This window comes from Lissotriton helveticus, chromosome 1_1 (assembly GCF_964261635.1).
Source record: "Lissotriton helveticus chromosome 1_1, aLisHel1.1, whole genome shotgun sequence".
In the NCBI taxonomy this organism is placed as follows: Eukaryota; Metazoa; Chordata; class Amphibia; order Caudata; family Salamandridae; genus Lissotriton; species Lissotriton helveticus.
In genome coordinates, this window is record NC_136057.1 from 775,752,860 (window position 1) to 775,779,880 (window position 27,021).

General features: G+C 43.4%; 1 protein-coding gene across 1 annotated transcript in view; it reads right to left on the minus strand.

Moving 5' to 3' along the window:
• CAPZA2 (capping actin protein of muscle Z-line subunit alpha 2) overlaps positions 1 to 27,021 on the minus strand; it is a 329,387-nt gene that overhangs the window by 45,767 nt on the left and 256,599 nt on the right. Inside the window, exon 9 of the mRNA XM_078674353.1 lies at positions 11,601 to 11,663. Within this exon, the coding sequence (XP_078530479.1) occupies positions 11,601 to 11,663 (63 nt within the window). The remainder of the gene's footprint in view (positions 1 to 11,600; positions 11,664 to 27,021) is intronic.

Below are 27,021 nucleotides of genomic sequence, written 5' to 3' on the forward strand. Positions count from 1 at the left end.
CTGGCTAAACTGTAACAAATGCACCTGTGTACCCCATTGTTTGTGCCCTATAACTGATTTGATATGCCAACATCCACCCCCAAGCCATGCCCCCAACAAATGACACAGCAAAGCACATCCCACCCCAGTCCCTCCTGATCCCCCAAGCAGCAAACCCCATATGAGAACAATGTGGTGCACACATGGAGGTACAGGATGCCAGCACAGCACCTCCGTAACAAAGTCACAGAAGGGTCGCTAATGAAAAACAATACACTAATTGCGCAGCCAAAATTCAGGAACATGTTACCCCACTCCACAACCCCGCACATTATTCAAACGTCATACCTATAATGACACATCGTTAATTATACATAGTTAAATCCAAGCATCTTTAAAAGAAAACTATGCAAAACATATTAATAGGAAATAAGCAAACCCACAGTATTTCTGGCATGCAAAGGGTCAAGAATTAATCTTTGTCAACCAGGTTTATCTAAATTAGAAGAGGCCCCCCCGACTCTCTGTCCTCAGGGATCTGTCTACTGCCCGCCAGCTCATGTTTGAGAAATTGTTGCAAACTCCTAGGATCGCCAAAGTTTTTTGTTTTGCCATTGACAGTCACCATCAGAAAGAGCTGGGTAAAGCATAGCATAGTCAATTTTCAGTTCCTGTAGTTTCTTCTGAACTGGAAGAACTGTCTCCATGCTTCTTGGACCTGCAGAGTAAAAACTGGGAAAATAGAAGTTCTGCACCTTCATATCAAAGGGTTTGCAATTCTATTGAACGGCGCAGTGCTGCATCTCGACCTCTATAATTAAGCAATTTTGCTATAATTGGACAGGGTCTGGCCCCAGGTATCGGCCTTGGGGCCAATGAAAGGTGAGCGCGCTCCACCACAAACATATCGGAAAATGTCTCTGGCCCCAGAAGGTCCACAAGGAGCTTTTCCAAAAAGGTGTCTACATTGCCCACATGTGAGGAACCAGCGAACCTAATATGGAGATTTTGCCTAAAGCGGCCCTCCAAATCCTTGGCCTTAGCCTGCAGCACCGAAACAGTCTTCTCCAACTACTTCTGGGCCCATTCACTGAGATTGCTCATCCTTAGCCTCCGACACGTTGCTCGGCCATATTGAGACGCTCTGCATGCTTGTCTATGCGCTCTGACATCTTATACATACGGTAGGCGAAGGTGTCGATATTCCCAATTATCTTTACAAGCCAGCGTTGCTTAGTAGTCAAGATTTCCCTTAATTTTTCATGAACAGCATTTTATCTTCCGTGTGCTGTCCAAAAAGGGAAGATCCAGAGAAAGGCAGATTCACTATTTTCAGCTTTGCGTCCGGTTTCAAAGATGAGTCTTATCTAGGATGTTGGTCTGAATGAAATTCCATGGCAAAAGGCAGTAGCGGAGAGAACAGAATCAACTGCAGCGCTGATGGATTCATTTGAAATGAGAGGCCTCTCTGATCTATTTCATCCCTTCCCAAATCTCTTTATGATATCTGTCCAGTAATGCTGCCAAATTAGCATTGCGCAAATGTGTAGAAACCGTAACAAACATTATCTTTCCAATAGCATCCATTCTTTTACTTTCTCTATCAGGTTGTCTCTGGTGCAGAAACGTGCGTCCTCTGTTCTGCTGTCATAATTACTGAAACCGTTTTAGAATAAGCCTTGATGAAGTCTGGATCCTGAGGCGGAGGCTTGTATTTCTTTAAAAGCCTTGGGGAGGCAGATTTTACAGTGGTTGGTGAACTTATCCATGAAGTCTGGAAGAAGAAGCAGAAAAGGCGTTGGCGTAATTCTTGATAGCAGGGTTTCTAAAATAACAGACGCATCAACTTGTATATTGAGCTTAGAACTTACTCTAACTAGTGCGTCTTGAAAAGTGACTATGTCATCAACAGGAATAGAAGTAGATAGAGATCGAGGCGGTTTGTTGGTGTATAGGAAGAGGAGGAATCTGGAGATCCTATTCTTGATGGGGTAGAAGATGTTTGTGAAGGACTGTGAGATTTATGTCTTATAAGGGACTTTTTGAGAGAAGGGGCTTTCCACTTGCGAATATGAGACATTGATGTCGCTCTTCAATGCTGTTGAACAGGAGAGATATTCAGAGGTTGTAAAGGAACCTGAATAGGATCAGAAGGAGGAATAACAGGACGTATTGGTTGCAAACCTGTATCCGGTTCCAGTGAAAAAGGGTCTATACGCGGGGATGAACCAGACAAGTGTGAATAAGATGAAGAGATTTCCATCTGAATGATGTTAGATGTCGAGAATGGAGGGTTCAACGTCATACACTGTCTCTTCGGCGACACCGGAGATTATGATGAAGATGCGTGTCTTTTCGACATGGATAGTTTCAACGTCGAATTAGGGTGTGATTTTTGAGGTTGAATAACAGGATGGTTATATCGAGCGATGAGTGCGACGTCGAGCAATGAGAATCTGACGCTGACCCAATCCAGACACTGAGAAAGATCTGGACGGCGGAGCCGTACCCGTTTTTGGCATTGAAGAAGGAATTGAAGTCGATAGAGGTGTCGAAAGGTGGCGATGCACCATCGACGTGGAGTTGTTCTTTGAAGGCGAACAACGGCAACAGGCTTCTCTGCAATGACGTCGAATGCTTGGATGTCGATGCATGATGGTGACGGTGCGAAGAATGAAGTTCTTCGGTTTTAGATCTCCTTTTGAGTGAGTCTTTATCAGATTTACACCTTTTTCTGAAGGATGAAGATATGAAGACGTCTCCAACCTTCGTTCCCTTCGTTCCTGGTCTGCCTTCAAATCCTCCATCCATCCATAAAACCAGAGGCCTTCAAGTGTCCTTTTTGACATTTTACTACAAATGTCACAGAGGTGTTGAGGAGATCGACTTACCACACAAACTTTGTGGGCATCAGAAGAAACTTTCTTTCTGCCACAGCAAGGGCACTTTGTGAAGCGAGGAGGCATTACAAACGACGTACTTTGCAGCATACTGCCAAGAAAAAGCTTTGAAAAGCACTTAGAAATGTTTTAGAAGAGTAATAATGGTGAAAAATATACCAGAGAAGCCCTGAGATCCTGACAGAAGTACCTGGAAAAATAGAACTGACTCTCAGGCAAACTGCCACTACAGTGCATTGTGGGATTGGGTCCCTCTAGGATTCTTAAACATACAGGTTTCCTATATGTACTTTTTAGTCTTAGCCGATCAGGCTGTTTTTTCCTTGCATTCTAGACTTTGACACAGCCCCTTTTCCTATGAAAAGCGCTGTAAGTTTTGCCATTCCTACCTCCTGCAGTCTCTACCAGCAAGTTCTAGGAAAACACAACCCTGACAGTCTACACTTCAAAAGAATGGAAAATGAGCATGAAGTTATTCAAGGCTTATAACTTCGATGAAGATCCTTCAATGCAGAACAAGTTACTTACCTTCGGTAATGCCACATTGGTAAAGACAGGAACTAGTCACAGATTACTCATCTATGTTTCACAGCAGTACGCCTGCGCGTAGTTAGAGGGCGTTGAGCGACTCCGTAGCAACGTCAACCACCAGATGTGACATGGACAGACTCCATATAAGCCCTCTTGACGCAGTCACGTCAGTTCCTTCTTCGACTACCTTCTGTACTAAATTGTAGAGCCACGCATAGAAACTGTCTATAGAAACAGGTGCTACAAGGAGACATCTTTGTGGCAAACAAATACGAAGTCCTAAAGAGATGCATCAGAATGCCAAGAAAGGGATCTTGTAGGTAACAGTACCAGCAGTTTGCAGAGCGGGTATAACCACCCACTTATACCGGCCCTGCTAGACTCAAATACAAAAGCCAAGGTACATCATAGAAAGCTGCGTACATTCGTAAACTTATACCCAGATGGATAATCTCTCCCCCAACCCCTACTCGGCACTGGATGCTACCCAGCAGTCAGTCATAGATGTCCTTTCTGCACCTGGCCTGGGGAATGCCCCAAAATTGCAGAATATTGGACAGCATACCCTCCAACAAATCACTGGGCACACTGCAGGAGAGACGCCAGTAGTCAGTCTTTTGGGATACGTTAAGGAGGAACCACCAGAATACAGATGACTGCTACCCATGCTTCTCTGACTGGCCAAGCAGCAGGGAGTTAAACACTGGGGAGGGAGGCCCGTACCATGAGTAGAACACTGGCTGCAGGATGCAGCCTACTGCAACTATCAATTAACATCCTACTGGGAGCTGATGCCACAGGCGTTACATACCCAGGAGATATGGGAACCACTCTGATATTTACAGCACTACCCCCAAGGAAACACTGAATAGTAACTAGGAAACCTAGACCAGAGAAATTCAGGAGTGGCTGGGAGGGGTAGAGGGAACAAGAGATCTTGTTACAAGAATACATATCTGGGGGAATGATGCCTACCGAAAAAGACCTTTATAGAGATGCCAACTGTGTGACAATCAAATATAATGCCAGACGGGATCCAAAGACATTAATTGTGCATGAAGTACCTACCTATGCCTTTCCCTCATTTCCCCTCCTTCTTCCCCCCTCCCCCCATCTCGTATACCAGTTAACCCGCTCTATAAGTTCGTATGGTTATTTGAACTGATAATAAAAAGAATTTAAAAAAAAAAAAGAAAAGAAAGTATTGGGTCCATACGGAGATTAAAATCGCCCAAATATATAATGAATACATTTTTAGGGAGATACGCTAGTTTTGAGTTTGGCGAGATCCAGAATTGCGGAGTATCTGCATTTGGAGTTCATATATTCAGAATGTACAAATAGTTCCCACCATTTTTTAGCCTGGTTAATAGCCAACGACCTTCGCAGTCTTGTTCAGATGAAATAATTGATAGGCCATAATTGTTTTTATTGAGTGATGAACCCGCTTTTCTTTTTTTTTTTTTTTACAGTGTGCCTGAGCAGGCTTTATCCTCCACACAGCCAGCTGAGTCTCATACAGAGTGCTTCTTTACAAGTAATTGGTTTCCTGTAGCAAAATATCATCTTAAAGCTTCTTGGTCATTTTCCGCTTCTAGACCGGGTGATTTAAGCCTCTCGCGTTAAGTGATATAACCATAATGGACATCATGACAAACCAATTGGGGATGGTGAATACAACTGTTTTAATCAGTACAGTGGGAAAGAAAAGTAAGCCATAACAAGTTTTAGGACGCCGGGAAAGCTACTCAGAGGGGATAGAAGCAGAAGATGGATTACATGATGAGAGAGAAGATAAAGTTAAAACTAACATCAGCCCCCACAGACAACCACAAAACCCACTCCATCACAGGACCACAGCAGGCCGTCTCAAGGAAACCAGGTTCAACAAATGGGACAATGAAGGAGACCCACAACAGAGGGGAGAGATCCCTCCACAGCTCGAAACTTGTTACATAAGCCAAAACAATGGTAAAAATGAATACTCGATAATAAAGAACACCACAAACAATATACAGATGTCAATAGAAAAAAATTCCAGCAAACAAATAAGCTCAACAAACATATATAGATTTATATGACAGCTAGTACACATTTACCCATATTATTGCAGAAGCAATATTGACCCAAGCTCACATCAAAGTAGACAATCTGGTTTAAGTGCAGATATGGGAGTGATGGCCAGATTGTCCCCTCTGTCTAAATGTCGATGGTTTGTATAATATGTAATTTGTATTTTTAAGTAAAGATGGACAAAGTTGCAATGATCAAAAGGCAGTGGGGTAAAGGGATGCGTATAAGCAAAAACAGGGGAGAGGTAGGTCAGGAACATGGGATTGAGTATAGCAGCACCATGTGATAAGTGACGGTATCATAACAGCATCCTGTGGACAAAATGATTGCACGAGAGATATTGTGTTATTTCATGGATTAACAACGTATTAACAAGCGAGGAAACCCAGAAGATGGACACATAAAATGAAATGCGCCATGGGTGTGTGAGCAAGGTGCGTACCATTATGCCCATGCCTGACAACAGGGGAACACCATGTAGAGGTTAAGTGTCCATGCCAGACTTAGTTTTGTTACAGAGAAATGTTTCCAGGTTCGATGGTTGGGAAAAGACCATAGTCTGACCTTTGAGAAGAACTCTGAATTTTGAGAGACCCATAAACAAGTGCGAGACGGATATTTCAGAAAGTATTTTGCAGAGACCGAGAAAATCTTTTCTTCTAGCTACGGTGTCTCTTGCGAAGTCGTGGGAAATTGATTTTTTGGCACTGTTCCACATTACAGCTTTATGTTTCCTCGTGTGCAATAATGAGTTTTACATGTTGTTGTAAGTGTTTCAAGATCATAGGTCTGGGCGATGAGACATTCCTAGGTTTGAAACTTGGAAAATGGTGGGCGTGTTCAATATCGAAGTCCTTGGGTAACGTTATGTTGAGTGTTGCAGGTACCCGTGATTCAACAAAGTTAATTGCGGAGTGCGATGCATCCTCAACTCCTTCCAGGATGCCAAAGAAGCAAAGGCTGCTTCTTCTGCTGTGGTCTTCCAGATCAGTAACTTTGCGCTATAGGGATGTAATTGCTTTGGTCTATCTTTGAATTGCTTTGGTGTGGAGGTTACTGTTATCTCCCAAGGTACTGTTCTGGATTCCACATTTTAAAGTGTGATGTTCAGTCCTTTCAATTCCTTCAGAATACCAGCAATCTCCACTTGGAGCAGGTCAATATTCATTATGGTTGGTGGTTTGCACAATGTTATGGATTAAATTAAGTTTAAGGATGGCATCCAAAGTATTTGAGCGATTAGTTACCGTTGATAGGTGATTTAGAGATTAAAGGATCTTGTTTTGTCATCTTTGTCTTTATGATCCTTCCCATCTGCCATGGTAGCTGTAGTATTTGAACTTTCAAGTAGCCAGGTTGCTATTTAGTAAGGCAAACTGGTAGAGAAGCTTGTGGGAGAGAGACTAGAGAGAAATCGCGCTGAAATTGGGATCACAGGTAGAAGTTGAGATTCTGTGGTTAGTTGAAATTCTAAGAAGCTAAACAACGAGCAGCTGAAGATGGCAGAAAAGTTCAGAATTTAAGTGTGCAGCTCAACACTACCACACGTACACCAACAAACCTGAACTGCGATCACGGGCACATGCCAAGGGCTGTAGAGAAGAACAATGGAGGGTAGGTTGCAGCAGTAACGCAGGTGCACATGTTGCGGAGGATGTGCTGATGTACTAAATTCGACTTCAGGACATAAAAGCTACAGTGCGGCGTGCTCCTGTACAGCACATTTGGCCCAGCAGTGATGGAGCACTGAAGCAGAGGAGCGGCGCCAACATAAGTGGGCAGTGTCGCACCACCGTCTAGAGGAGCAGTCAGCCAATCCTGTGATCAGATGTATCCTGCAAGATATTCAGGACTGCAAAGGTATTAAATGAAAAGAAAACAAGTTACTTAACTGTAACTTTGGTTCCCCAGTATTGGTAACTTTCATAGATTCCCATGCTTTTGTATCATTCCCCGTCGTCGGAATGGGAGTCACAGTTCCTTCAGGAAGGTTCTAAGGGTGAGGCACTTCTGATTGGCTGATGCCTAAGTTTGGTCACTTTTACACAAAGAGGATGATATGCTACAAAAGGGAATGAGGCCTAGGCCTTTTTCCTTGGTCTTTTGTACCTACAGCTATGGCATTTTTGTTACCGAGACTCCCATTCCGACGACGGGGAATGATACAAAAGCATGGGAATCTATGAAAGTTCCAATACTGGGGTAAGTGGCATACACCAAATAGAATTACGGTGCATGGCCCACGCACACTGGACTCTCAAGGCTTCAGCTTCTATCAGCTCAGTGGCCTCCCCTTGCTCCACAAACATGGGCTCCTATATTCTGCAGTGATCCACTTACAGGGATAATGAGCTCAGAGGGATGGTGGCTGCCCAACGTAAGGCAAGAGGAAGCTAGTTTTTTCTGATGAAGATGGGGGAATTATTGTTGGGGGGAAGAGGAGTGTTTTGTAAATGGAGCAGCACTATTTTCCTACTAGGTCCCCAAGGAAGAAGGCATCCAGCGCCATTGAGTGGATTTAACGTGTCGCTGGTCCAGGGGGTTGCATGCCCTATCAGAGAAACTCCCTATGTAGTTAGTCAGCAATATTGCTGGATTAATGGGAAGAAATTGATAGAGAGCAGAGGACTCCGCAGAGCTCACAAGAGAGCCGTCATCTTGCTCAGGCTCCAGACCACACCCAAGGTTGGTATCAGTTTGGTAATGAATTAGGATATTTTTGAGTCTTTGTTGTAAATTTACATTAATAATCTCCAAAACTTTAATGCTCTTTCCATTTACCAATAGAGACCTTATAGTAAGGACACTATGTTATGTATACTACATAAAAGGATTTGGGTACATTAATTGGCCAAGAGGTATCTCCTACCTTCGAGAAGTTTCCCCTTCTTACGCAGGATAAAACGATCAGCCTCATGAGTTCCATCAAGTCTGGGGCTCCCTCCAACCCCTGCCCCCCCTGGGATCATCAAAAAGCTTGCCAATCAGGTGGCGGGCCACTTAAAGATCTACTGAACCAAATACTGAGTTCGGGGCAATACCCTGACATCTGGAAAAAGGCTTCTATTCTTCCTCTGGTGAAGAAACCCTCCCTGGCCACAAGCTGGTGGACAGTTATAGACCAATTTCTCATCTCCCGTTCCCAGCTAAGGTGTTGGAGAAGGCCATGCATGCAGAAATTCTAACCTTTCTGGACGCCCATCATTTGCTGGATCCCGCTCAACACAGTTTTAGAGTGAACCACTGCACTGAGTCCGCACTGGTGGCTGCATTGGAGGACAGAGTGATGGTGGACAGGGGCAGCAGAGCGGCACTAATCCTACCCGATCTCTCTGCCGCCTTTGATACGGTCCACCACGTGCTTCTTAGGAAACGTCTGCACTCCTTGGGCTTCAGGAGCACTGCATTATCTCTGCGAGTTCGTTTCTTGAAAAGAGGCAACAAAGGGTCGAGACGGGAGAGGTAAAATCCAGCCCTTTTTCCCTCCCATGTGGGGTGGCGCAGGGTTCGCCACTCAGCTCTACTCTCTTCAACGTGTATGTCACCCCTCTGGTAGAGTTTATTCTAAGATTCGGCCTGACTGTACTATCGTATGCAGACGACACACAGATAGTGCTGTCTGTCATCTCAATTTGAAAATTATGCCAACATCGTCTGCAGTTGTACGACAGCAGTGGAAGGCTGGATGAAGGAGAACGGTCTTAAATTAAATTTGGATAAAACTGAGGTATTGCTATTTGGGAATGAGACCACCTTCTGGAATCCACCCTGGTGGCCCCAGGAGCTGGGAGAACTACCCAAGCCAGTTCAGAAGGCTAAAAACTTGGGAGCTATCGTTGACACCAGATTATGCTTCGATGCTCAGATCAATGAAGTGACCTCAGGGGCTACCTTATGTTCGGGTCCTCAAAAAATCCTTCCTTTCATTCCAACCGATCTTCAGAAGACCATAATGTTGGCACTCATTGGTTCTAAGCTACACTACTGCAATGTACTTTATCTAGGCACCTCGAAATACCTGATAAAAAAATTGGAGTCTTTACAAAATGCAGTGGCCAGCAATGATGTCTTAGTGACGTCGTAATGTCTTTACATTGGAAATGTATCTCTATTCACTATACCAGGATGCCTAGAAAGGACTTGTATGCATTTATGCAGTGCAATTCGTCTTAAGGTAAAAATGATGTAAATAAGTGAACTTTTAAGGCTCACCTAGAGGAATTGATAGTTTCCCTTTCAGGGTGGATGGCCCGGTTATTTCCTTATCTGGAGACTGCATTGGAGGAGTATAAACATTACTGTGCTCTTTCAAGCATCAAGGACTACATTCATTGGGTCTGGATTCTTCGTTGTGTGTTTTCTCTGAAGGCGACTCTTTAGAAGATGGCAGCACATAAAAATATGCCCTCATAGTCGCTAGCTAATGCTGAACTTCCACTCATTATCAAATCTCTGTATTTAGTGTTTCAAGTTTATAGAATACTCAACTTGACGGAAAGTCCTTCCTGTGGAATGCTTTGCTACATGCTGTAACGCCTCAAAAAACTTCTCCTTTGATACAAACAAGTAGCCAAGGACCAGTGAAAAAGCGTTGAGGATGACGGGCATGATTTTAAAGCCTTTTAAGTTGAATGGCATAAGTAGTAAGTATCTCAGTGATTGCTCCTTTTTCGGTCAACTGTACCTTTCCACGACCCTTCCTCCCTCCTCGTCTCAAATGCTTCTGTGCCTTAAAAGTACACCCCTGAACCTGCCTCCCACCTTTCATAACTGCCCGTCCCTGACCAACACTCCACCTACAGCCTTCTAATCCATTAGGTCTAGGTCCCCCTCCACCTCATCAACCCCTTTAACATGCTAGACTTAGTTCTCCATTTATTTCCCACTTTTTACCTCTCCTTCCCAAACCTCTACATTTGCCTTTAGAAGTTTTCTTCACTACCCCTTGTTCTCCCTTTCTCTTCCTCCAATACCACCCTTCCTGTACTTTGGTAGCAACCCACCCTATGCTTATTCCCATCACATACTTCTCGACCTCTCCCTACCACCCTGCACCTCTACTTTGACCATAATACTTTCTATTTCACCATTATACTATGCCTCTTACACTTTACCTTCTGTCGATCCCCTTCCACATCTCCCAGCATTCCCTTACCAAACATTTATCCCTCTACTGCCACCTCCCTTTCTCCCCGACCACGTCCCTCCTCTCTCCTCACACCTTGGCTAAACCAGCCCACACTTCAGCCTCCACTTGCCCACACTTCAGCCTCCACTTGCCCATGCTTCAGCAATCATCTGCCAGCACCCCAACCACTTCCACCCACACTACAGTCACCACTTTTCCAGACGTCTCATTTTCTCTCTCAGCCGCTCTTCCTCTCCCAATTTGGTTTCCAACTAGAAATAACGAATTTTATCCGGCACAGCTACCCCTTCCCCATACCTCATCCACTTCCTCCCCACACATCTGCCACTTCCTCCCCACACATCAATCAATCCCTTCTCATATCGCACCCTGTCCCTTCTTTCCTCTACAGCTTCCCCCATGTAACTTCACTCTCTACCCACTGACACATCAACCTCTTACTTCACTTACCAATCTTTAATTTCCTCCCTCTTACTATTTCATCTCTAACATACTGTCTTTCCATCCATGTACTCCCCTCTCTCTCCCTCATCTTTCAATCCACTATGTTTGCCAGGGGCTTCCATTTAGTAGTAGCATTTCTAACACTATCACCTGCCAACTGAAATCTTTGAATTCTCTTTGATATTACTAGCAAGACCTACTCTCATCAGAATATAAATAGAGCGCTATCACAGGAGACAGCTGCATAATCATTTCAGTTACTCTCATTCATCTTTAAAATTGATGAATTCCGATGTTCTCCTGCTCTCGGGATACAGTGAAAGTGTCACATTAAGTGTGAAATCAGAAGTATTGAGTAAACACGGAACAGTGGCAAAAAGTCACAAACATTATTTCGTTTAATAGGCACTATTAACTAATTAATAATGCCACTCTATGTGGTCCCAATATATTAAAACAAATATTTATGCTATAACTGATGCCTATTATGTTAATACTCATGCTCTGCATTTTGAATATCATACCTGGTAATCGTTTTCAGCAGCTTCTATAATTTTGATAAATTCCTTAGCGGTTTGCGCTTCATTCTAGAGAAAAAACATTTTTTTTAAAAGGCAACTCTTGCTTTTCTGAAGGATATTCTCTCTTTATATTTTTCGTTAGGTTTATGACACATTTATATAATACAGTAATCAATGTGGTTTAAACAACTGCGATTTGTTCCAATTAAAATGACTTTTCATAACATCAGAATTATGCTAAAAAAAGTGCTAGCTGTAAAGACAAGGTGAACTATGTTACTGTCAATAACAGACACACTCTTCAATCAGGACCACTTATGCTCTGTTCAACAATTAGCACATTGACTCAGATCCTTTCACAATTAAACAATGACAATGCTGTTTCGGAGGAGAGTGAGGAGTAGGTCCTCCTACATCTCACGGAGAAGACACGCCACTGCACCCTTTCAGTGTCAACACCTGCCGGAACACGTTGATACGAGCCATTGACCCCAGTGGTGTTTACCTCCTAGATTGACAGGTACCACACTTAGGGTGCTGTGTGTGGTCTATCACTCTCGCTACATTGGACCACCATTGACAGTGTAGATAGAGCTTATTACTGGTCCTGATGAATTGTTGTCTAACTGACATTTAGGCAAGAAACAGGTTGACCTTGGAGCGTGGTACCCTGTAACATTACAGCAGGGGAGCGCCACACTTATTTTTAACCAGGATAGGGGCCACACTCATTAAAGTAGTTTTGATTGGACGTCTACTTCCTGTTTTAGCCTCACTTTCTCCACACATATACTCACCAGGCCCCTCACACGCACTGCACCTTACGGCAAGGAATAAAAGATCTCTGCCAAAGAGCCCCTTCAAGGGTGCCTGCCGGGTATTGGAGCGCCGACACGACAAGGAGCAGACCCGATGATGAAGCTTGGCACCTAGCTGGCTGCGTGTGTGAGGGTCCTAATTACGAAAGGTAGAATCCCCTCCTCCATCTAGCCATTAAGTGAGCTCTGTCTCACTTATCCAACCTGTACTGTTCAGTCAGGAACTGCATACCCTTTTGCAGTGATTAATTGTTAGGCATGTATGCTAGACCTGGTAAAAAAAAGCCCTAAGTAGACAATGCTGTGTATAACCCAAGTAATATTTTCAAATGTGTAAACCCATAAAGAGACAGGAAGATTTCAAAAAAGAAGAAACAGAGGAATGATTATAGTTTAAAATAGTTCCTAAAATTCATGCACTGTTCCTAAATCCTAAAAATCACCTTGATTACTTCTGCACTTTAAATATCATATAGCACTACAAACATTGTATGTGTTTTCAACTAATACAAACGTTAAAAGGTTAAAGAGGCAATGTCAGAAATTAAAAATATAACAAATGCAATGAAAGCACAGCAAACTATTAATATCAGAACAACTTTATACATTATGAATTTCAAAGATTTCAGGTCACACTGCTAGCCAAGAATTGGCAATGCCAATAGGTCTGGCTTTAAAGGAATCATATATGGTAATATGAAGCATTACACTTGAATAATACGGGAAAAGATGTATATCTGTGTGGAAGCAAAGAACAGTCAAGTAATATTGGTGTAGGTTAAGAGGTCAGGTGAGAGTTGCACTGTCAAGCTAGACCGAAAACTCCATGTAGGTGAATGACTTTCCTCCTTCCATCTGTGCTATTGCTAGAGAAAAACAAATTATCTAGTTATCTAAGATACTTTAATAGTATTCCAATGTCATGTGTGTGCCCCTGAAAATTCACGCTTAGAGATGGAAAAATTAACAAAATTATCACAGCTGTTAGGAGGACAAGCACTTTTTCGTGGAAGCACATAACTTCTGCCTAATCAAAACATGTACTCCTGGTTCCCACTGCTCCCTCTGCTGCCCTGCAAGCCAGACCATGAAGAGAATTGACACACTGTATGTTCAAAGCTGGTAGTTCAAGGAGCAGAATTAATTTATTATATAGTGTTCCGAGCCTAACCAGTGCTTATAGTTTAGAGGCTTAATATTGAGGTGTGTGTAAAGTCTCGTCAGCAGTCTTCAGAGCGCTTTGGGTTCCAAGAGAAATCAATTAAGCATTAGAGCACAGGAAGAAGATGGTCACAATCTATCCTCCTACTTTTTAGGAGAATCTGGTGGAACCCAGAAATATTTTGGGTTATCAAGGTGAAATTACATTCTAAACAGTCACTGGACTCCAATGATGACGTTTCTTCGAGTTACAAATTGTCAAAAACAATTGGTTATATAAAAATAATTAAGCCTCTGCCCGCACCATTAACGGCCAAAATTGTTTTAATTAAATTAACTGAATACTCATCCAGGCATACCCAAAAAGGTCAACATATATCTGAGGAGAGAGACACAGACACTCATTTCCACTACTGTGTCTATATATTCTCAATCTTTTCTTAACAAACTCAAAAATAAAGCACAAACACCTGCAAGCCTTAGAGATAATTTTAGTTTGGATCTCCACTATTAATTAAAACAAATTTGTAGAACAGTGCCATCATGTACACATTTGCAATCTTAACATTGTATTGGCAGCGCAGATGGGTAAAAATTCCAATCTGGGAAAAAACAGAGGGCAAGATATTCATTTTGATAGTACACTGAACTCCATTACAAGAAAAATTTTATTTGGACCAATACGCTAAGTATTACAGACCTCATATTATATTTGCCCACAGCTGCCAACTTTGTGCTGTTTTGGCCAATACCTGTAGTTCTGTCAATGCCATACATTAAACGTCTTTGGGCATCAAAGGAAATGTAAAGCCTTTTCGGCCTAATTTTGAGGATTTGCTATGAAAAAAATTATACTATTTAATGTAGAAAACATGGGTGCGTGTAAAACTAACATATCGTTATGCAGAATTACGATTCTTCTACAGATATTTCCATTTTAATCATCGACTCTGCACAAAGAGCTGATTGCTACTGAAAATCTACGTGTGCACCTGTAAGGTACTGAAACACAAAGGATGGCCCCATTTAGCCTTCATAAAGAGAGTAAGTGTTAAACAATGGTTATTGGTGAACCCTGTAAAATATCATTTGCAAATGCTACACAACAACTGGCAATGGATTTCCATTTAGTAACAGAACAAGCTTTTTTTTGTAGGAGGTCTAACCACTTTAACAAAATCCATACATTTAACTGCAAATAAACAAAGTCAAGGATCTCAAGAGCAAGATCATCAGATTGAGATTCTGTTCTGGTGTGGCAAATAAGACTGCTGTGTTGCAATAGTAAATCTGGAAGGAATGGGAGCTTGAAATGTGGCTAAACTGACATCTGTAAAGATTATGTGAACTAAGGCTGCTGTGCACAGGTGAGAGCAATCACAATTATAGTCATTGATTTCGTACACATTTTCGAATCACATACAGACTGAGTGCCAGAGAAGGGAAAGCATAAGCAAATGTCCTTGACCAATTTATCCAGAACACATGCAAGAGATGTGAATACCGCAAGGCAGTGATTCCCAAACTTTTTAGGACCACTGCCCACTTTTTAGTACAATAACTTTTGCGACCTACCTAGCTTTAATGAACATGAAGCGGGAGATGTTATAAGGTAACTAATGCATTGTGTGGTAGTGCATTGTTATTTGCAGAAAGCACATTTTTATTGAAATGTTCACTAAATCGGCACAAATACAGTTTTACTTATAAAACTATATTGCACACTAATGATAATATGTGGAAATCGGATTTCAGCGATTATTATTTGTGCATAATCAAGTAAAGCATCTTGGTTCGCTCTGATCCAAGTAAAATCTTTGTTTCCGACACATCAAAATTACCAAATATGTGCTTCATTTTGCGTTCCTGACCACATAATCTGTGCTTTTCATTTACAGGTATTACATGTTGTTGCGTGTTAGGAAAAAATGACATCCTTTTACACTTCATGTACCCCATCAAGAACATCATATAATCCACTTTACTTTCTCCGATTGCAAAATAAGAGGAGTTCGTAAACACAAGTCGTCGTGTGGAAAAATAAGAAGCAGAAGACCTAGCCTGAATCTTGAATATACAGCAAATGTGACATGATAAATACAGAATTTTATGGCATCTTTATTTATTGCCTGGACTTGGGCAACTCACCAAAAATCGGCCTGCAGTGTAGGTAACACTGTGTAAAAAGAAAAAAGTCCCAATCACAAATGGACAACAGAGGATATGTCCGGTTTCAATATTCCTACTGAGGGTGTCTAACTAAAACAGAATGCCAAATTCATGGGCGGGAAAGGCAAAGGTACAATGTAGTGTTATACAATATTGACCGTATCACTATGGGGACAGTTGTAGACTTGCACAAAATTACACAAATTACTTCAGGCTATAATAATCATATGAGACTTATCGCAACACATGTTTGGTAAAACTCTGGTTTCAAATTTATTAACACAATCAATTTACAATTCATATAGTCATTAAAAGAACAGTTAAAAAAACTATTAAAAAACCATGTCCCACTGGACATATATACTTCACATTAATAAAATTTTTTTTTGTCTTTTTATACAAAACAATTAAAAACAGGAAGAATCACAAAAGTCGACGCGGCGTTTCGGTTTTTCTCTTAGTACACCTTCTTCAGGACTGATTCTAAACAGTTCCTTTGCCTTTCCCGCCCATGAATTTGGCAGGCTGTTTTAGTTAGACACCCTCAGTAGGAATATTGAAACCGGACATATCCTCTGTTGTCCATTTGTGATTGGGACTTTTTTCTTTTTACACTATTTTCCCCCCAGTCCCTTACAAGCCTGTGTGGGGTCCTCCTCCTTTTTTATAGGTGTAGGTAACACTGCCATGAGGTATAGTTTTAGTATTTTCTTTGGTCACTGTCAAGGATAAATCATTTTGTAGTATGCTCTGCCTGAAGTATGTTTGTAACACTTCTGACTTGATTTCCCACTAAAATGTTCTGCCTACAGCAGAATGTGAACCCCAAAATGATTTGAGAACTTTTGACACATGAAGCAAATTGGTTCCATTCTGCTTCTGAATGTAATACATTGTCGTCATGTTGTCTGTTCAAATAAACACCACCTTTGCTTGAAGTGTCTGAAACAGTTTGAGGACTTTGTACACTGCTGTTCACTCTTGCACACTGAGTCCACTGTGGTCCCCCTACTACCCAGGCTGGTAGATGCATCGAGTGTGCCGCTTCAACTCGTAGTGTGCATTACCTTCCCGGAGGGTCTGCAAATCATCGGACCTTTAAGGAACCTATTATTCCACCATAGCAACCTTTGAGATTTAAAACAGTCTTCCTCATTGCATTTAATGTCTGCATGCTGTGCGACTGACCTGCAGGCGCTTTAGTGCAAACAGCAAAGTTCCCTCTAATTATTTTCCTCTTTGTGCAGCAATAGAATGTTTGCGAGTGAACTTTTCTCTGCTCAGTGTGGAAGAACACTTGTAGCCAGGTGTATTTCTGGGGGTTTCCCCCCGTTATTACAAAAAAGTGCCAGGGAAAGGTTTCTCCATGGTAATAGGATATAGCATGCATAATATGGAAAGATTTTAAAGAAGGCACATTATTTGGGTTGACTTTGATTAGTATCCTCTACTTAAAACATTATTTAGAAAAATTTGACACGTTTCACCATTGTTAAAGTAGCTATTTAAAAGTATTGCGTCTCCTATGCAGATTCTCCCGCTTTTTGCCGCTCCTACCTCCCTACCGACCCTTCCCACTTTGCAGAACTATTTTTGGAGGCCTCTATTGTGTGTACCCCAAAGGACAGTCCATTTGCGCCCGTTTATGCCTGGACCACGCCCACCGCCAGGACCCCTGGCCATCCTGCAACCAACCACTACACTGCTGTGGAGCTCCTAGACCCCAGACACCGCAACAACTCCTGCTGTTCTGCCTCCCCACGATTGACCAAGTAACCTTTCGCCTGCTGTCACTCCTCCTGCAACAGGATCGCCGGCTCTCCCTGGACACCGCGCCTCCCTTGCACTGAAGACCACGAAAAACCTGTAACAGAACCACTGCATCCTGCTCAACGTTCACTCCCTCTGCAAACATGCCACGAAAACCTGGGACACCATCACCTCCCTCAACATTGCCTTCATCACTGAAACATGGCTCAACGCCGCCTCGAATCCCAACATCGCCCCTTCAACGCCCACAAAATAATACACCAAGACCGCACAACAAGCTTGGCGGGTCATTGCCATCATCTTCAAGGACATCATACGATGCACCGTCACTAACAACGGCCCCACGCTTCTCATGGAACACCTCAACTTCCTACTTCACACTGACGCCAAGACCACGCTAAGAGGCACCCTTGTCTACAGACACCCAGGACTCAGACCGGCCTTCTGCGACTATCTCCAACTTAATCACTCCCCTAGCCATTGACTCCCTCCACTGCGTCTTAGTCTGAACTCAGTTTTCACGTCAACGATACCAACACCACCTCCCTCCTGGAGAACTTGAACAACATCTGCCTCACTCACTTGGTCACCGAACCAAAGCACAAAGCCAGACATACCCTCAACACCATCTTAACCGCCAGTCAGGGAATCAATTTCAGCCATGTCACAGAACTCACCTGGATCGAGCTCGCCATTGTACACTTGAGTCTCAGACGCTCAATGTACTGTCGCCAAGCATCACAGCTCCTCCCACAGTTGCTGGGGTAAGGTAACGGAGACAGTGGACACAAACCCTCAGCACCACCCAGCAGGAAATCTCAGTAGACCTGTACCAGGCCATCCAGAATTTCTCTGCTTGGATCACCAAATGTTCGAACAGTTGCTCCACTGAAACAAGCAAAAACCAACAAAGCCTCAAAACAAGCCAGTGGGTACACACCACGCCTTTGAACCACCAAGCGCAACTGCTTCCAACTCGAGAAATGTTGGCGCTCCACAAGAAACCCCTCTGACAGAGCCACTCACAATGGCGCTCTCTACTACTAAGGCTATTATATAAGGCAGTTGCCTAGTTAAAATAAAATTTCAGAGCCTATCACAGCCATATTGGACCCAGCATTTGTGACGAGACCGTGTATACTTTTCATAGAGCATGCTAAATCAATACTAAAAACCGGCCCACCATACCATAAAACAGGCCCACAATCAATACACCCAAACAATGGCCTGCGATCCACTGAATAAATGGGTCACACACTGTCGGATTGCCATATATCGGCCAGTCAGACACTGGTCATATACCCCTTTCTTAACCACATTTTTGGCTGTTTGTGGGCCTGTTTTAAGGGCTGGTGGGCCGATTTTTACTGCATATTACCCTGATATTACAGCAAACATTGCCAGCAGCAAGCACAAATGCATAGTCTACAATACCTTGCAAAAAAACGATAGAGTGTCTTAAAAGTTCAAATCTGCCCCGATAGTGTCCTAGTTTTCAGGAGGGGCTAATAGAGGTCCTGATGAGTAAAGCAGTAGGGGACTGCTTACGAAACGTGTCGACCAAGTAGGGCGCATTACTTAGCCCTACCACAACCCCTTTTTAACATTTCCAGCAAGAGAAGCAAATAAATCCTTTTTTCAACAAGGACATTTTTAATTTGTATTACATTTATACACGTAAGTCCCTACACACCCCCATCACTTACACAACTTTCACATCACACATAGCCTATTCTCAAAAATATAAAGTGCTCCCGCGTAGTCCGTAGGTCGTAGCACACCCCGCCCCGTAGAGGGGCGGGAAGACCCCAATGATGAAGCATGACACTATGGGAATCATAGTGTGTGAGGGGTATTTTAAAAACACAGTGCTTGCCTTTGCCATCTGCAAAGATTAGCCCTTTACACTTCTTATTTTTGAAAATAATATATATAAAAAAAAATCTTTTACCCATGGTAGATGATATGCAAGGCTTAATGCATCACATGAAGGTGCTGGACAATTACCAATTAGGTTTTCACCAAAACAAAACGTAACAATTCAGAAAGAGTGAAGGATTACTTATTGGCTGCTGCAGATGATTAACCATGTTACCTCTAAATTCTATTGTATTTTTATCAATGCCCTTCAGCACCAAGGATTTTACTCCTATGCTCAAATATACTTGACTCCTTGATGTTGGCGGTATCACTTTATAAATATGAAGAAACTGCAACGTTCCAGTCCATGAAAACAAAAGGCAGGTCACTCAGTGTCCCCTTTGCTATTTATTATTTTCTTTACATAACTGATGACACTGAAGTATTAAGGCATCGATTATTCTTTATTCTGATTTTAGGCAGACTTATATGTGAGCAACTGAGATGCAGGAAAGCTTTGATAGTGTCAGAGGGGCTAGAAGCAGTGGATCAGTGAATGGATATTAATTAGGATGAAGTTAATTTGGGCTAAATTTAAGGTGATTTAGTTAATAGTCATGCAGCAATCTTTACCACCTACACTAGTTGGATGTGTAACTATGTTTTCAACCAAAGTCCCAAACTGGCCATCATCTTGGAGGAAGAGTTATCCAGAAGTGCTCATACAGGGCAATAATGCAGTCTTCCTTCTTTGGAGGGTGTATGCCAGAAAACCTTTTGAATGAAAAACAACATGTTCTGCAATACGTTTGTCACAAATAGGAATCAATACATCTAAGGTATACATTAGGAGTCTAACTAAGGAAGACTTCAGATAGAGGTATACCTATTACACATGGAAGATAACAGACAGAATATCAAAAATTCTTGTAATCTTAGTTCTCCACCAGGGGAATTTTATGACACTCATTCCAACTGAATTGTCTCACTCAGATGCAAGATCTGGGAGCACTTTTACAAAGGATATATTCTACTTTTCAATGTTAAAAACAAAAAGCTATAGACAACCAAATGCAGGCAGTAGTGGCCAATTTTTATTAACATTCTTTAAAATAAAGAGGAGCCAAATATTTTTTTTCATGACAAATTACGAGTTTTATAGTTAAAAAAAAAAGCCTGGGCAGCCAACAGTTGTACATAAACGATAAACGTCAGTCTTATTCTTATAAACACTAGAACAGCACAGAAGATCCAACCTGCCCCACCCAACCATGCATGTGGATATATAAGTTGGACTTCATAGTGCACACGTGCATCCTGTCGCTCACCCACCAGTACATACTCTCTAATCTCATCACACAACAAAGCTTCCCGAGCGGCCACTTTGCAAGACAATTCCCCAATAGTCTACCCAACAGTTTAAACCTTATTATACTTTTGAGGGCAAGTCCTGGCCTGATAACCCGCCACATCCAAGCCCATACAATGGTCTAGACCCTCTTCAACACTGCCAAGGATGGGGTGTCTCCGCCTTTCACTCCCTGGCGATGTCCCTCTTTGCCAAGGTCACCCCCAAGAATAGGAGTGTCCTTTTGTACTCATTGCCCCCAATATCATCTGTAATGTGCAGGAGTACCAGGTCAGGATTTGTGGGTATCATCCAAGAGAGCACTATACTCAGACAGGTGATCACTCCATCTCAAACTCTACGTAAAACCCCCATACAGTGTGCATCAAGGAGCCTTCCTCCGTACGACACTGCAAGCACAGTGGAGAACCTATAACCCCCTATGCGCCATAAAGGCAAAATAATAGGTGACAATGTCACCAGCCACAATACCCCCACCATATGTCAGCTAAAATCATTTAGTCAAGGCAATGAGAGGAGTCCCGTCACCCCGTAGGAAGCTAGTAAGGATCGTATTGATTTGGCTAAACCAAGATGTGGGGATCGGCTGGGGTGGTTTTTTAGCTGATAGAATAGTCTGGGTAAGGACACCATTTTAATGTTCGCTGATTTGAACAATAACTGTTTTGAGTTCGAAACGCGTACACCCCTTTTTTCCAGCCATAAAAGTGTCGCTAATTCAGACCTTCAAATTTAATACAAAAAAGAGAAAACTTGTCGGAATGCATATCTTTATGGCAATTAAGAACATGTTGTGTATAAAAAACAGAACTTTTGTAAATATTCTCTTGTTTTTGCGTATGATGAATGTGTGGAGTGGGTGTGAATGATGTGAGAATCTGCTTTGTTTAATGTAGAAATGTTTCTGAGGTTTATTGGATTTGCAATTTGCATATGTTTTTAAATGTTTCATTGTTGTGACCAAAAAAAAGCAAAAAAAAGCACTTAAAAAGGTACTGATTCACATGAGTTTGAATAAATAAATACAATCTGATTTAATCAGACAGAAAAAGTAGTCCACACCACCTTTTTGTTTCAGTTTAATTAGTGGTAGGTTATTTAGAAAAAGCAGTTTTTCAGTATTGGCATTTGTTCTTGTTATTTTGCTCCATAATAAAGCATGGTGAAAGGGATTCTGCAGGAATGACTGATCTGAGCCATTCATTCAAAAAGGCGTCCATGGGCTAGCCTTCGCAATCCTCCAGGAAGCCCACAAAGCGCAGATTGTTTCGGCGGGTCCTGTCCTCCGTATCTTCAGCCCTTAGAACCAGTTCCCTGGTGACCGCCTCAAATTTGGTTACTTTTGTCTGGAGCATAGTCACTGAGTCTTTCACTTCTGAGACCCGCGTTTCAATCTGTTATCCTCTCCACCGCTCGTCTGAGGTCCTGGAGGAGAAACACCATGTCCGAGCCCACTGCTCCTATTTTTGAGTACGGTCATCCCGGGATTGAACTATAGCCTCCAGTAGAGCTGCACTGTCCAGAGTCCCAGGTGGAGGAGGGGCGACCCTTGACCCTGAAGCAGCACCGCTACACTGTGTGAATTGATCCTTGATGCTTTGTTCGGTTGGTCTTTGACCATGGTTTTGTCTATATGGGGTATTGTCTCCAGCGGCGTGTATTTCTGATGCGACCTGCCAAGCCCCTTGGGACCAACAGGGTGGCACGAGTTGTCGATCAGCAAGGGACCGGTGAGGAGTCCACGAGCAGACAGGGTACCAGGCTGGGCCACCACCAATCTGTCAGCTGGCAACAGGAGCCACGGCCCCACTGGGAGCCAGCCGAAGTCGCAAATATAGGCACCCTGAGCCGCATGCCCAGGCCAAGGCTCAGCCCCGCAGGCCAGGATCTGTTGGTGTTGAATTTCTCTACCGGCACAGCAATAGGACCCAATAACTAGACAGTTTGAGCAGCTACATTGAATGTTTCACTACACTGTTGCTCTCAGAAAGGCCCAATGTTGAGCCCGCTTCCCTCCTCACAGTTCAGCGGCACGCACAAGGCACAGGTAGGATCGCCCCCGACCAGTTGGTCACCCTCCTGCAGGCACGCCACTGGCCCTTCTATTTAGTGGCCCTTTAGGTGGGAGCAGATATCATGTAGCTATGGGGCAGGTGCGCACAGTGAACGCAGGGACCAGGAGTAATGCAACTGACAAGGATAGAAGAGGGCCCCACGCTCATTGCAAATGCAGATGCAGAGTCGTCTCGCCAATGTGGCCCACCTGCAGTTGGTTCGATTAGCACAGGACAGATGGGTGAGGGTGCGGGCACCAATCCGGTCGCCTCGGCCCGGCCCGCACAAGCAAACCCGCTGGCTACAGCTGCGACAGTCCAATCAGGCGGCTGGCTCAGCAACAATCTCTGGACCCCAGATTAGCCCACACTCCCTCTATCTCACAGGCAGACCAGGCAGGAGGTGGGGCAATCAACACACCTTAGATTCGCGCACTCGCTCCAGAGTTTCACAGCCGCTCCGCCGATCCCAGCTAACCAGCTAGGGGAGAGGAGTTGGCCTAACGGCTAAAGCGCTCGACTTCGGACCTGGGGTTCTGGGTTCGAGTCTCAGTAACAACGCCAAAACCTCCTGTGATCTTGGGCAAATCACTTAATCTCCCCGTGCCTAAAAATGAAAGTGTGTGGCCTCATGTAAAACGTAACTTGTGCTATGTAAAGCGCTCTTATACCTGATTCGGTTCGGGTCTAGTTCGCGCTATATAAAACTCTAAAAAAAACAACAAAAAAACAGGAGGGCTGCTGCAGGCAGCACGGTGAGAAGTGGCTCAGTCCACCCGTCGACTTTGCTGTCCCGCCCAGTAGGCAGAAGTGTTACAAACATACTTCAGGCGGAGCATACTACAAAAAGATTTATCCTTGACAGCGACAAAAGAAAATACTAAAACTATACCTCATGGCAGTGTTACCTACACTGCAGGCCGATTTTGTAAAAAATTTTTTAGGGTTTTTATTGAAGAAAAACATGAGAATATACATAAATCAGGTGCCATATTCATAAAACGATACATCAATAGGTGAGCAAGGACACAATGCGTAGAAAGCAATTTTACCGACGGATGCAATTACGGCAACGATATGTAAGTCAAGGGAAAAATTAACAGCAATCCGACAAAACAGTATTCCACAAAGCCCGCCCACCCATGACAGGATATTAAGAGCCAAAGCAGACACCCGACCAATAGGAAAATCGACCCAGGATGATCAACCTGTCTCTTGTGAAGAAAGAAAGAAGAAAAAAAAGGCCATAGAACTAAACTAATATAAAACAATAAACCCCTCCCCGATCCCCCCACCCTACACCTCTGCAATGGCTACGGCCCATCCCCACTAGCAGCGTGCCTGTCGCCCCAGAACTTGTACCTAAAAGAAGGAAAGAAGAGAGTGGAGGAGGGAATATCGTACATGCCCCCCGGCCCCTCTTGCCCTCCGCCAGCCGCATCCCACCCCATAAGTTTCCAGGATAAGAAAACGCAACAAGTAAAATCCAACAGGGGGGAAGCGTGTAAAAAACCCACCCCCCTCCCGTGCAATCATGAGGCACAGTCCCGTGTCAAATGGAGTCTTTTTCCAAACCCATACGGTCAAAGTCAACCCTGGCCGCTACGATCCTTCATGCGAGCCCTGTCCATTCGAACCGCCATCACAGGATGGATATCCAGAAATAGAAAAGTTTCAGAGTCCACACGAAAGGAGTGATACCAGGATAGACGTTTACGAAGTCCAAAAGTCAAACAAAGTTCACTGTCCACTGGCAATAAGTCAGTAAAGCGTTTTTGATCACTTTGGGAGAAGAGGGGTGAGGTAGGAATCTGACATTCATTGGAAAACTCACACTGGAGTACAGGAATAGTCTCATCTATCTCGGGCGATATCGATATAGGGCAAAACACACATCCGATAGTTCCGGGCTCGCTCGCTGCCATCTTATCTTATCTGATCTTATCTTATGCGGAATTTGTTAAGCGCACGGTCACCCAGAGGTTTCATGGCCATCTGGGGGTCGCAAACAATCCGACTTCTGCACACGGTCCTCGGCAGCAATCAGAGCTTGCTCCGTGGGTGAGGCATCTTGGTTCACCACCAACAAAGGGTCGGAGTCCGGTCTCCGGCAGATGTTATCAACCGTTACAACCATCCTCTGGACGGTGGCGGTGACTCGTATGTGGAGCTCCCCAATGGCGGCCATTATAGTGTGCAGCGACGGTGTACTTACAGCCCGCTCCATCGCCCCTCAGTGAGCGACCGAGCGGGTATCTGATTCCCGGAGGTCGACTTCTCCGGGACACCAGGCAAAGGCAGTGCAGATGACGACTGCGAGCACTTCAAAAGCACGATCGCAGCACCGTCGCCGCCAACGAGGAACCAAGCCCATCGACCCCAGGAGCTCAACAGGGCCTCCGGGCAGCAGATCCCCGACCAAAGCAGTCGGTATGTCAAGCCGCCGCAGTTGCGGGATAAAGCTGCCACCTGATCACCATCCAAAACGAAAAGAAAGACGCCACTTCGGGAGACCGGAGCCACCCACGTCCCGCGGCCGATGTTGTTCAATTCCAACCCGGCTGGGTTAGAACTCGATTAGAACTCGAGGCCCCGGCTTCAACTCTGGGTTAGGCCGAGAATGGCACACGGTGTATCTTCATCATTTGAGCAGCTGGAAATTCCGGGATTGCACCTTTAGAGTCAGGCGCACTTCAGCTGCGCGGGAGTCCGGTGGGAAATCAGGATGGAAGTGAGGATTCATAAGCATCCGGCGGAGGTCGGCGGAGCCGGGAGCTTATGCGGCCATCTTGGTTGCTAGTGTAGCTCCTCATGCAGGCCGATTTTTGGTGAATTGCCAAAGTCCAGGCAATAAATAAAGATGCCATAAAATTCTGTATTTATCATGTCACATTTGCTGTATATTCAAGATTCAGGCCAAATGTCAGGCTATGTCTTCTGCTTCTTATTTTTCCACACAACGACTTGTGTTTACGAACTCCTCTTATTTTGCAATCGGAGAAAGTAAAGTGGATTATATGATGTTCTTGCTGGGGTACATGAAGTGTGAAAGGATGTCATTTCTTCCTAACACGCAACAACATGTAATATCTGTAAATGAAAAGCACAGATTCTGCGGTCAGGAACGCAATATGAAGCACATATTTGGTCATTTTGATGTGTGTCGGAAACAAAGATTTTACTTGGATCAGAGCGAACCAAGATGCTTTACTTGATTATGCACAAATAATAATTGCTGAAACCCGATTTCCACATATCATTAGTGTGCAACATAGTTTTATAAGTAAAACTGTATTTCTGTGCCGATTTAGTGAACATTTCAATGAAAAATTTGCTTTCTGCAAATAACAATGCACTACCACACAATGCATTAGTTACCTTATAACATCTCCTGCTTCATGTTCATTAAAGCTATGTAGGTCGCAAAAGTTATTGTACTAAAAAGTGGGCAGTGGTCCTAAAAGGTTTGGGAATCACTGCCTTGCGGTATGCACATCTCTTGCATGTGTTCTGGATAAATTGGTCAAGGACATTTGCTTACGCTTTCCCTTCTCTGGCACTCAGTCTGTATGTGGTTCGAAAATGTGTACGAAATCAATTACTATAATTGTGATTGCTCTCGCCTGTGCACAGCAGCCTTAGTTCACATAATCTTTACAGATGTCAGTTTAGCCACATTTCAAGCTCTCATTCCTTCCAGATTTACTATTGCAACACAGCAGTCTTATTTGCCACACCAGAACAGAATTTCAATCTGATGATCTCGCTCTTGAGATCCTTGACTTTGTTTATTTGCAGTTAAATGTATGGATTTTGTTAAAGTGGTTAGACCTCCTACAAAAAAAAGCTTGTTCTGTTACTAAATGGAAATCCATTGCCAGTTGTTGTGTAGCATTTGCAAATGATCTTTTACAGGTTTCACCAATAACCATGGTTTAACACTTACTCTCTTTATGAAGGCTAAATGGGGTCATGCTTTGTGTTCCAGTACCTTACAGGTGCACACGTAGATTTTCAGTAGCAATCAGCTCTTTGTGCAGAGTCGGTGATTAAAATGGAAATATCTGTAGAAGAATCGTAATTCTGCATAACGATGTTAGTTTTACACGCACCCATGTTTTCTACATTAAATAGTATAATTTTTTTCATGGCAAATCCTCAAAATTAGGCAGAAAAGGCTTTACATCTCCTTTGATGTCTAAAGACGTTTAATGAATGGCATT